Source organism: Salvia miltiorrhiza, chromosome 8 (genome assembly GCF_028751815.1).
Source record: "Salvia miltiorrhiza cultivar Shanhuang (shh) chromosome 8, IMPLAD_Smil_shh, whole genome shotgun sequence".
Classification (NCBI taxonomy): domain Eukaryota; kingdom Viridiplantae; phylum Streptophyta; class Magnoliopsida; order Lamiales; family Lamiaceae; genus Salvia; species Salvia miltiorrhiza.
This window is the reverse complement of record NC_080394.1, coordinates 43,873,707-43,886,995: the sequence shown is the minus strand read 5'-3', so window position 1 is coordinate 43,886,995 and position 13,289 is coordinate 43,873,707. Positions and strand designations below refer to the sequence as shown.

Here is a 13,289-nt window from a genome sequence, read left to right as displayed (position 1 = left end):
AGGGGGGGACGGTCTTGGGGGGTGGGGGGAGGGGGACGGTCTGTGGGGGGAAGGGGGGTTGGGGAAGTGTGCGTGTGTTTGTGTGTGTCTGAGAGAGAGAGAGAGAGAGAGAGAGAGAGAGAGAGAGAGAGGTATGTGTGATTTGGCAATTTTGGCTGCCACATTAGCAATTTAACTACCACCTTAGATTTAATTTGGGCAAAATTATAAATGATGGGATAATTACAAATAAAGTATAAATTCATGTATTTTTTTGCCAAAAAAAAAGTGATGATATAAATCAGAAAATTGACAAACTTGATGTATTTTATGGCAATAACCCCTTTAATGTAGTGTAAAGTGATTACCTAAAAAAATTAGATCAAGTTAAGTGGAATAACTGGAAAAAAAAATACAAATCAAATCAAATAGGTACTCCATCCGTGTCACAAAAACATGACATTTTTAAATTCATCATCTTTTGCAACGAAATTAGAATATTTTATAGGAAATTCATAATAAACTTATTTTAACCAATTCCCCCTACAACTGTACAAAGTAATGAGACAAACAAATAAATGGGTTAATCAAATGGTGATCTTGACATGACTTCTCCGAAGCCAGAGCTCATACATAACCATGTAAAACGCATCATAATGAAGCGGCACAGTGTGCCACTGGAAATGCTTTTGCAATCTCACAACATTCCCTTGCAACCTCAAATATTGGCCGGATCCCACCATTTCCCGAAGCACCTTTTTCATGATCGGAATGTCAGAAGCTGACAACACAACCGAGAAACTCTCCCAATTCAAGATGTCTGCATATGGAAGATCATAGTGATCTGCTAAAACTACAGGCACACACCCGTAATACAATGCATCCCCTATTCGAGCTGTGTTCACTTCAAATCCTTTAGCATGGATGCAGAATTTGCTCCTCAGCAGCGACTCCGAGTAGGGCGTCTTCAGCCGAGCACGGTGGACCGATATCTCCGAATCGTTCCCCCACGTCCTCACCAGAGACTCCCGAACCCTCGAGTTCATTGCTCCTGCGTAAAATGCCAAATTCTGTCTGCAGATATCGTAGTAATTAAGTCAGAAGCTGGATAATTAACATCAATTTTAATTTATTTTTTTCAAATATCATGTTCTTCTACATCAAAAGTTACGAGATCGTATATCTGATTGGGCTTACCAGTAAAACATGTTTCTCGAGCTGAAATATATATCGAAAGAATGAAGCCATTATCCTGATCGAGAAACATGTTTTACAGGCAAGCTAGCCTAGTCAGATACTTGATTCGGAATTTTCAATGCGAGACAAAACTAAACAAAATCCAAAGTTCAAAATATTTTTTAAAAAAAATTGAAGTGATGTCATAAATAAATACATGAGTAAAATTTTGAAGTAGTCAAAATGAAGCATAAAACACAATTTATGGCCACACATTGAAAAAATATAAAATTTGGCCATTTTTATTGATTTTGACGTTTTTACCCTTAATGAGGCGGACCGGGTAGGATCAGGCACGCGGGTCGCGTGCCGGGTCGGGTTAGACACTTATGGCACTAATAGTGTCATAAGTGCCAAGATTTTACTTTGGTTTTATTTTGGATTTTCGTTGGCACTTATGGCACTATTTCCAAAATAAAACCAAGTAAAATGGTCTTTTTGGCACTTATGGCACTAATAGTGCCATACGTGCAACACATACAGAAACAACAGCAATAGAATCAAGAAATCATAAATGGATCATCTAAATCCTAAATGGATAATCTAAACCCTAAATCGAACATCTAAACCCTAAATGGAACATCTAAGCCCGACGGGAAAGTGTTTAAAATGGTCCTTTTGGCACTTATGGCACTAATAGTGCCATAAGTGCCAACGGAAATCCAAAATAAAACCAAGTAATAAAATGATGCGTATGGCACTTATGGCACTAATCATACGCGCAGCGAGCGCTGGCTTTTCCCCGCGAGCGCGCAACTCACCCATAAGCTTCCAACGGCCGTGCAATCATCCAGCGGTCGCGCAATCACCCCAACGTCCGAGTAAAAAGGGCAAATTAGGCATACCACCTAATTAATGGTCATATTTTGATGTTTTAAGATTAGAGGCCAAAAATTGATTTTCAATCTTCATTATGGCCATTTGACTACATTGTTTCTAAATACATAACACCAAACTTAAGGCCATAAACTACTACTAGCTTTCAATAGTGTATTCTCAGGTCTTGAGCATTAACCTTCTATCGCTAGACCAACACACACACACTAATTTATTTATTTATTTATTTGATAAATTTATAATATTAAATAAAGAAATTAAAAGGTCCGCGCCACATAGGACTCGAACCCAAGAGCCTTTGGCCTTAGTCCTTAACCCCTTATCGCTTGGCCAACACAAGTACCCTGTAGAACATGGGCTAAGGCTAATAAGAGTAGCTAATTAATACTTCATCCATCCCAACGAAAGCGGTGCATATTCCTTTTTGAGCCGTCCCAACGAAAGTGGTGCATTTCATTTTTTTGGTAATAATTTTACACTAAATAATATGGCCCCACACTACCTTTACACACTTTTACACTACAATCTTATTCTCCTTAAATTCCGTGCCGAAAAGAAGCGCACCTATTTCGTTGGGATTGAGGGAGTATTAAAATGTGATAAAGTTTTCTCTTTTTTTTATATCCCTTATTTTTCCGTCATAAATTCGCAACTAACCCAAGAAAACAACAACTATACCTTTGTGATGGCGGGCGCGTTGGTCGGCGGCCTTTCCTCGGCCAAATCTGAGGTATCGATGCATCTTTGTGGGTGACATAGTTGTTCACGAAGTAGCTCGAGGAGCACACCACTTGAATCGCATTGAGCTTGACTTGGACCGCTTTGTTCATGGCCGTTCTCCCTACGGAATGGCAGGCAACGTAGAAGTGATCTGCGCCGCCTGTCCGGTTCCAAAAGGGGTAGGCCCGACTAATGTCTCGAACGTAGTTCCTAATATAGGTTTGAATCCCACCAACGCCTATTCTCTTATCGTGCCTAAGGCTCGCAATGGAGAAAGGGAGGTAGAAGAGGTCCGCTTCCCAAGGGTCGTTTGTGAGGAAATGGCTGTTGAAGAGGGCTTTCTTGAAGTAGCTCTCGCTTGCGTAGTTGCCGCCTGGCTCTGAATCCACCGGCAACAGCACGTTTGCGAAGGGATCACTCTTGTTGTGTGGGTATACATATATCTTCATGCTCTTGTTCATTTCTTCGTACTCTTCCATGAATACGCTTCTCTCGTGGAATGCATCGTCGTTTCGCGATCCTGCGTAAACAGAGTATTACGCTGGGGGAAGTGGTGGTCCCAAGAGAATAGCTAAAGGGACTTAAACTCCCCATCAGATAAAAAAAATATTTTTATGTAAATTATAGGGTAAATACTTGTAAAATTACAAACTTTGGGCATAATTAAAAGATTTTGCCTGTAAAACTACAAACTTTGGGTATATTCTAGTTTTAATCTCTAGCAAAAGATTCTGTTTAAAAATATTTGAACTTTTAATTGTTTCTGATTTTAACTATGGTAACAATATCTTGCCACATACGTCCCATTTTAATCTTACGTGGCTTATAACTAGCTAATATGACTAATAAATGCTAAACGATGTTGTTTCATACTTTAAAAAAATGAATAAATTAAATCTACTCTAACTATAATCACGCAGAATGTACTCTAATTAAATCTACATATGTGACCGGATATTATTCTCGTATTTAAAATCAGAAATGATTAAAAGTTCAAATATTTATGCACAAAATCTTCTGTTAGAGGTTAAAATAAGAATATACCCAAAGTTCGGGGTTTTATAGGTAAAATCTTTTGTAGAGGTTAAAACCATAATATTGCCCAAAAATTCGTGATTTTACGGATCATTAACCTAAATAATTAGTATGCTATTAACAATTCAAATTAACCTAAATAATTAGTATGCTATTAACAATTCAAATTATAAGAAAATTATCTTTTCGAAACTTTAAATTCAAGGATATAGAAAATATTGAGGAAGTTTTTCTACATCCCTCCGTTAATTGTGAATGGTATTATATCTCGTGTTTCATAAGGGATGAGCATTGCACATGCAGACAATAGAATGTTACAATTTTGTGGACCAAATTGTTGGTATACATGTGAGAGCGCAAAGTTGATATATAATGGGATGAGATCCAGTGTTCCACAATTTTATGTGTGTCACTGTGTCCTATTTTTATATCTATTATTTTAAAAATATTTTTATAAAAATAAAATTTATTATGATACTATGAATTATATTTAATTTTTATTTTAAAAAATTAAATTTTTAAAAAGTATATACCATGACTTTGAATTTATCAACCTATTATTAACTAATAAAAGTGAAATTAAATCATACAGGAATGAGATTCAGTGTACCACACTTTATGTCCCACTTTCAATTTTATTTATTTTCTTATATATTTTTTCTTCAATTTCAACTTTATATGCTTTAGTTTAATTTTGTGATTATTAACTAGGGTTTATTCCATCAATCTAGGGTATATAATTATTTTTTATCATTTAATTTCACTTTTATTAGTTAATAATAGGTTGATAAATTCAAAGTCATGGTATATACTTTTTAAAAATTTAATTTTTTAAAATAAAAATTAAATATAATTCATAGTATCATAATAAATTTTAATTTTATAAAAAATATTTTTAAAATAATAGATATAAGAATGAGACACAGTGACACACATAAAATTGTGGAACACTGGATCTCATCCCATATATATAATAATTTAATAATTTAAAGTGTGTAAATTATAACGTGTATATATAGTGCATGTCTAATGTATTGGCCACACCACCACAGCAGCAGCCTCCTGATTATGACTTACGTATGTATACATGGTGAATATGGCATTGGCATGTGCAAATGAAACAAGGAAAATTCGAAGAGGAATTGGATAACGACATAAACTTAGCTATTCCAACTTGTAGCAATATTGATCAAGACTCATCAGGGGCCGCCATAGAAGATTAATTGGAAAACGTTCAAGAATTAATTTCTCAGTTTTCGTTGACGAATATTAATTTATTTAATTAACTTTGAAAAAGCTAAAGCAAGCTACGTAATTATATAGGTCAGCGTGAATATTTAATTTAATTTATTCTTACCAGTTACTGATTCACCATGACCTGGTGTTTCACGATCGCCGGCGCCGCCCTTTGACGTCGCAACAACTTCCTTCTCCGGCAGAATAACGTCGTCTTGCAATTCTTGAGAGATGAAAGGGTGGTTGTGCACAGCTTGGTGTGGTTGTTGAAGTGGTATGATAGCTTTAGGAGGGTGAATTAGGCCTTCTTGCTGATTAATCTCAAGTTTTATGCTGGAAAATGAATAGAAAAAGAAGAAAATCGAGCTGGCTATGAGCAGGAAGAATAGGCCTTGGAATGAATCTTTCTGCAGGCGGCGGAAAAACGACGGCGGCGGCGGCGGAGTGAAGAAGCCGGCGGAGGCCGCCATGCCCTGCAGCGGAGAGAGGAATATTATTGAGATGATGAGAGAAAAGAATAATATGGTGAGCGCATGTATGGAATATTAATGCAGGGTTTGGTGATAGAAGAATGCCAATTTGATATTCACCTTTTTAATTTGAACCATAAGTTGGTGTTGGCTGCTTTAAGTTTATTTCAAAGGATAATGTAAATTTTTTTCTTTATCTGTTGGGATTTTGAAAGTACGTACAAGATTCTTTTGTCAGATGGTAATTGTATAATCGGGTAATTAATTTCATTTCGAAATAAGGTCTTGATATGTTAAAGATTTTAAATGTATTCAATACAGACAATTAAATTTTTTGTGTAAACATAATTAAGACCCCCACGAACCATGAGGAATCATGTAAGATTATTCTACTAAATAATCAAATTTGAAAATATAGTCAATATTGTAATTAATAATGTGTGGATTTTAGGGAAACGTACACGTAAGCCAGAAAGCAACATCGTTCAATCGAAAACAGCAGGTATGGAATAATCAAGTTCATAATATAATTAATTTTATATTTAGGCATGATTTTTGATGTAAAGAGACGAACTTAACAGTAAAATATTAGATTAGACCTATAGGCTATATAGGTTTATGAATTAATATATATTTGTCTCATTGAAGAAATTGTCTCGATGCTATCAAACAACAAAATAAAAATAGTGTCGATGATTGATTAGCGTGGTGTGACTTAGATCAATGATAAATTAAATGTGACATCTCTCCTAACACGATGAGACACATTTCAAATTCAGGGTAGCACAATTAGTATTCCAATTATTTCTTTTAATTTCAATTTTATATATTATAATTTAATTTTATAATTATTAGTTAAAATTTATTTCATTTAATTAGGATATATACTTATTTTCTTTCATTTAATTTTAAGTTAATTAATTAATAATTTATTATTAAAATTGAGCAATTTAAAGTTAAGGTATATAAATATTTTTAAGTGCAAAAATTTAAAATGCCCACTTTTATTAAGTTGTAGTGAAAAATGCTCACTTTTATAAAATTACTGTATTTATGTCTAAATTGACTAAATTATCTTTAATGTCACAGTTAATGTACTTGCATGAAACAAAAATAGTCAACTGTCAGAAAACTAGGTTGTCACCCGTCAGAAAAGTTGGTTGTCACCCGGGCGGCAACCTACAACCAACTTTTCCAACCGGCAATCTACTCTTAATTTTTGTTACAAGAAAAAGTAGGTTATCGGCCAAAAAAGTAAGTTGCCGCCCGAGCAGCAACCTCACAAAGCGGCAACCTACTTTTCCGACAGTAGACAATTTTTTCTTACACATTTGTACTTTGTGTAAGAAAAAATATACTCCCTCCGTCTCATAATAAGTGGCCACATTTCCTTTTTCGTCCGTCCCACTATAAGTGGTTACTTTCTAAAAATGGCAAAAGTTTACTTTAATTAAGTCAACAATTACTCACTAATTTGGTCAACAATTGTAGGCCACTTTCTACAAATGCCAAAATTACTTTAATTAAGTCAACAATTACTCACTAATTTGGTCAACAATTGTAGGCCACACTCTATTAAAACATATAACACTCAATTTCTTAATTTCCGTGCCGAAAAGAATGTGGCCACTTATTATGGGACGGAGGGAGTAAGACTTTACACAAAAATGATGTAAAATGATCAACATCCAAGGGTAATTTTGACTCTTCCCTTTAATTTACGCATAGAATCAAGTTTTTATAAAAAATGAACATTTTTAATTTTACACATAACAAGTGGGCAATTTTACTTATTGCAACTATTTTTAATTTCTTTTCAAAAGAAGTAGTTAATAGTATAATCTATAATATTATAAAAAAATATTTTTATAAAATATAATAGTGATATGACACAGAGTCTCATTCGATGGGACCATAATAAACGATAAATATGGTAATCTTTAACGCTCTTAGGCAACGTCTAATTAGGGGAAATATCAGAAGAAAATCCATTTTCAGAAAAATAAAAATATCAGATTTATTCTCCTCTAATTTTTGTATATGTGTAATTAATTACTTCAAAATATATCAAATGACAATTTTAAAGTGTATTTTGGGTTGGAAAGTCAACTTTTTGGCGTCATCTTTTGAAAAGTCGCCGGCTGCAGCCTGAAAGGAGGGTTGTCGAATTTATGCAGTTTTACCATTCTACCCCTAAAACCGACTAGTATATAGTAAATGGGATGATATGTGCATCTTTATTATTCGACCTCTACGATCATATAAATTGGCATGCGCAAGCACCGACGATTAGCTATAGCTATAGCTAAGCTCACATGTTATTTTGCAATATGTTGCCAAAACAGTTCCAGCAATATGTATATTATATTTAGACAATAACTATGACGTGACATAAGGTAGAGATTATGGGTATTTTAATAGTTGGAGAGTGATTTTTGGACACTAGGTCTCTTTTATAAAAAAAAATGATTTTTGCTTAATATTTAATTTGATCGATTTTTTGTTATTAAGTGATTTATCTAAAATATTATTTTCAAAATTATATTCAACCGATTTTGTTATTATTTTCGATTTTTATATATTTATATATATAAAAAATAAATTAATGAATTTGGAAAAAAATAAAATAAAAATAAAAAATAATAACAAAATCGATTGAATATATTTTTGGAAAGGATATTTTAGACAAATCACAAAATAGCAAAAAATCGATCAAATTAAATATTAAGCAAAAATTGATTTTTTATGAAGGTGGTGTCCAAAAATCTTTTCCCATTTTAATAATGTTGATCTCCATCCATTACGGAAATAATGTCATGATTTTAATAAAAATGTTAAAGAATTGTAAGTGGAATAAAAATATAATCTGTAAGGATGATGTTAAGTAGTATAAAAAAGTAGAATAATGTACATTATTAGGTAAAAATTAGAATAAATATACTCCCTCCGTCCCGCGAGTTTGACACATTTGGGTTCGGCACGAGAATTAAGGAATTGTAAATTAGTGTTTTAAGTGTGTAATTAATCAAGTATAAAATTGATAAAGTATGAGAGAGAAGGTAATAAAAGTGATAAAGTAGGAGAGTGAATATAATAAAGGTGATAAAGTAAGAGAGAGAAAGTAATAATTATTACCCAAAAAGGAAACGTGTCAAGACTCGTGGGACGGCCCGAAAAAGAAAACGTGTCAAGATTCGTGGGACGGGGGGAGTACAATTTATAGGTAAAAAAATGAAATATTACATTTTTTATGAATAAATAAAAATTACTGTAATTTTTTTTTGAACCGAGAGAGTTTGTTCTTTTTATGGAAGCGGTACTTCTTATTATATGGATAGACTTATAAAAAAGTTTATAGTGAAGTAATATAGATTTGTACGCTAGGAGGATTATGAGGTCGAAATGATTTATTATGTTTTTATCAAATCTGTATGCGTATTTTATACTTTTGATTTTATCTTTATTTTACGATAATTTTCTAAAATAATACTATACAAGATATTTTTTTTTAGAATATACAAGAGATTTTTTTTTAGAATTACAAGAGAATATCTAATAAGCAACTCGCACGCAATCAGAACCACTACCCACACGAAGGTGGGAACACTATCCACACAAAAGCGGGAAAATTATCCGTACGCAGACGAAAATTGAACCCAAGACTTCTCACAAATGAGAGTCTTTGGATGCCTCAACTTTGCTACTTGAGCTACACGCCTCATCAGCACAAGAGATTCTTTTTATACAAGCATAATGGTACATGCAATGCATGTAAGAGTATCATATTTAAGTATAAGGAAATAGATAAACCTCATCACAATTTTAAAGAATTTAATATATAAAGAGATTCTTAAACTATCAAATTATCCATAAAAATTTAAATAAATAAGGATATATATTTAATATAATTAAAATTTGTAATTTTTATAATAGTAATAGATAAATACTAATATCGTATCATATTATTGTCTTTGGATTAAATATATAATTTGTAAAAGTATTATGCAAACTAAATTATGTAAAACAAGGCTAATATTTTATAGATATAGATTTTGCTAAATTATGTGTATCTACTTTTTCGTGGGTAATTTGTCTTCTAACTATATAAAGCAGTATGATTTTGTCAAATTTGAGCAAAATGAATATAAGTTACAAAAAGTTGAGCCCCTCCTTCACGATTTCTATACGGACCATACCTCACTATTGACATTTGACATGAATGTAGACTTACACATTTATTTACAAAAATAGTTTCTTCATTTAAAAATTACAGATTTTAAAGCAAATAATTTAATTAAATCTCATTTTGAGCAATAAAACTAAACCATCAATATAACAAAATTAATAGCTGTGATTTAATATAATAATTTTGGGCTCTTAAAAATTCAAACTATATTATTATTAAAATTTCATATTTAAATAGCCCAGATATTAACTAATTTTTTTTATTTACAAATTCATATTAAAATAAATATAAATTTCCTTCTCCTTAATTGCATTAAAAACTACTCCCGCCGTTCCATTAGTAATGTCTCGCTACTTTTGGTCACGAAAATTAAGAAGAGTGTAGTTAGTGTATAAAGTGAGTTAGTTGAAGATATTTTAAAATTATTTTGAATGAGTTGGTAGAAGATACTTATTTAAGAATTATTTAGAATGAGTTGGCGTATAAAGTGAGTTGGGATCACTATTAATAATATTTTAATAGGATATGCATAATTTTGGGGGCCGTACCAAAAAGGGTACGTACCAAAAAGGAAAGGTATGCATAATTTTGAAGGGTAGATTATGAGTAAATAGTGTAGATTAAAAGGGTAAAATTATAAGAATTATATGTGGGGTAATGTCTAAAAATAGGATATGCATAATTTTGGGGGTCGTACCAAAAATGAAAGGTATGCATAATTTTGAAGGATAAATGAAGTATAATATAATTTAAATAATAATTTAAAATAATTTTCCGTCGAAATTCGACGGGTACCGCACTAGTTTTAAATGAATAAGCTTTTACTAAAAAGGGTATGAGAGATTACTAGATGTCCCTTTCCTCTTCTATTGGCAGAATATATTCATAGTTAGTGCAAGGAAAATATTAGATCTTACATAGGCGATTTATCCGCTCGTTCGGGGGCTCCGGTGATGAAAAAATGGATCATATTTATTAGTAGATACGGTTTTGGAAGAATTTGCCGTGAATCACTACAATATAGTAATTGGCACATTACTAATAGAATGGAGAAAGTATTATATATTTAATTTAAAATAATTATGTAAAGTCTTTTTAAAGTAAAAAAATGACATATATATATATATATATATATTTGTACTAATAAATGGAAAAAAAAAATGAAAAAAAGTATGTAATTTGGAGATAAATAAGTGTAAACAAAAATTAATTTTGACACTTTAAAAGTATAAAAATATAATTTTGAAAAAATAATAATAATATAAAAAAAGAAAGAAAATTTGGTGAAAAAATTGAGAGGAGAAAGTAAATTTAAAGATAAAAAACTCCACTTTTATATTATACTAGCATTTGCACTCGTGTGTGCAACGCACGAAAAATATTTTTATAATTTATAATATATAAAATTGATTATCATTTGATTATTATATAAAAATTCTAAATATAATTAAAAATACTATAATTTAAGATAAATATATTTTAGTTTAAATAAAAATAATAAAGAATAATTCATATTAATAAAAAATGATATTGCGAAAAAAGAAAACAATATAAGTTAAAAGACAATTTAAAAAAAATAGATTTATTCAAAAAAAAGAGTAGAGACGAGAGAGAATTTTTTAAAGTTTTAATCTTTAAATAAAAATAATTTTTATATTTTAAATTCAATATTTACATAACATATATAAAATTAAAGCTCTTGTCATGATTTTTAATTTGATATGCATATCAAATATTTTATAATTAGTCGAATTTCACAATTTTAAAAAATAAATAAAATAGAAAAAGAAAGTAGTTAAAGAAAAAGAAAAAAAAGATGTGTAGCTTATAAATAAAACTTCAATTTTATTTTAACTACTCTCTCCGTCCCATCGAAAGTGGTGCGTATTCTTTTTTGGGATGTCCCATCGAAAATGGTGCATTTCCGTTTTTGGTAACAATTTTACACTACAAATAATATGGCCCCACACACATTTACACACTTTTACACTACAATCTTATTCTCCTTAATTCTCGTGCCCAAAAGAAGTGCACCACTTTCACTGAGATAGAGGGAGTATAAAATTGTCACTCAATTTTGAAATTGATTTGAAATCAATTTAAAATTGAAAACTCTCTTTTTAATATAGTATAAATATTGATTGGGCTATTGAAGTTTTCTAGTTTTATTTAATATGTTTCCATTTAAAAAAAATATAAAAAATCTTTAATATGGAGTATGAATATCAATCACGTGTTTCTAGTTTCGTCAATTTAACCTGCTACACGGTTTACGAACTTACATTAGTTTACTTAACCTTTTTTAACTGAGAGGTGGTCTCCTGCACACCTGGGTTGTATTCGACTCGGATCCTGATCTAATTAAATTATTTTAATTCATTTTTTTTTGAAATTATGACACTAACACTAACACTAACACGGAATGATACTAACACTAACAAGATCTTGGAATGACACTAACACTATTTTGTTTTACAAATGACACTATAAAAAATAACACTAACACTATTTTGTTTTACAAATGACAACACTATATCGAAATGACACTAACACTTGACATTCGGGTAGGATAGTCCAGTTGGATCAGATCCGAGTCAGAATTCGAGTCGGATACGACCCGAGTCTACAAATATTTTGTGTTCAATTGAACCGTGGATCTTTCTCATGCCATACATAAAAGAAACAAAAAAGAACATAAGAGTAAGAATGCGAAATTTAAAGACTAATAGGGAACGTTTACTTTGAATGAATGATTATATTAATGATTAATTATTTTTTATCCTTAACAGTAAGATTTCTTTAATTCTACGGCCACATTTTCCATGTGATAAGAATCAAATTAAATTAACATGAATGATAAGAATAATGAAGGGCCTTGAAATATCTCAAAGTTTCAATTTATCAAAGTAAACAAAAAATTTATTTTACTATTTTTATTTATCAAGCCCTAAAAAATAAAAAATTTAAAGTAGAAAAATGGAAAGGAAACAAGTTATATGGATAAAGGGGAAAAAAAAGTTACTATATGGATAAAGGGTGAAAAATTGTAGAAGTACTACTAAATTTGGAGCGACAGCGGTAAACTTAGAACGTTGAAGGCTAGATACATGATTTTGTCCTTTTCCCTTTCTTCAACAAATTATAGATGGCTACTAAACACATCAAATATAACAATTTAAGAACTCAAACTCAATCCAAAAATGTTCCGAGTTGACTCTCAACCCAGACACACTCACACAAAAGCGAAATAAATACTAGTAAAGATTAATTACCTGCAAAAACTATACTGGAGTAGTTGAGAAGAAAAGGCCAACTCTCATCAAAGTTTGCAAACACATTCTGAACTACAAATGGAACTTGGCTGCTCTCCCGTTGGATATTCAGGATTTGAATAATTTGCATTAAATTAATACAGCTAGCTAGGACCATCACAAATTTGTACATAATAATGTCGTAATCAGATGGCTATGCCTATTATTATCAAAACTGGACATCAAAGACAGCTTCATAGTTTCGCCAACAGTCGGGCTACGACGTATTTTAATTAGAGTCGGCTACTAAGCTTAGATGGATACAACTCACACCTTATT

General features: G+C 31.3%; 1 protein-coding gene across 2 annotated transcripts; it reads right to left on the bottom strand.

Moving 5' to 3' along the window:
* Positions 1-458: 458 nt before the first annotated feature.
* Positions 459-12,989, bottom strand: LOC130997964 (probable glycosyltransferase At5g03795). 2 transcript variants are annotated; one of them, XM_057923400.1, is made up of 4 exons: positions 12,972-12,989; positions 5,165-5,516; positions 2,731-3,292; positions 459-1,053 (listed from the first exon to the last, which is right to left on the bottom strand). In XM_057923400.1, the coding sequence occupies exons 2-4, from the start codon at positions 5,511-5,513 to the stop codon at positions 567-569; spliced, it is 1,398 nt and encodes a 465-aa protein (XP_057779383.1). In that variant the 5' UTR covers positions 5,514-5,516; positions 12,972-12,989; the 3' UTR covers positions 459-566. The 2 variants fall into 2 exon arrangements, with proteins under 2 accessions (XP_057779383.1, XP_057779382.1); XM_057923399.1 differs by lacking the exon at positions 12,972-12,989 and adding an exon at positions 5,634-5,831.
* Positions 12,990-13,289: the final 300 nt, after the last annotated feature.

Coding starts and splice junctions, on each gene's coding strand:
- LOC130997964 (XM_057923399.1), bottom strand. Junction 3,293..5,164: donor TCATGGTGAATCAGTAACTG/GTAAGAATAAAT, acceptor CTGTTTACGCAG/GATCGCGAAACGACGATGCA. Junction 1,054..2,730: donor ACGCGCCCGCCATCACAAAG/GTATAGTTGTTG, acceptor CGATATCTGCAG/ACAGAATTTGGCATTTTACG.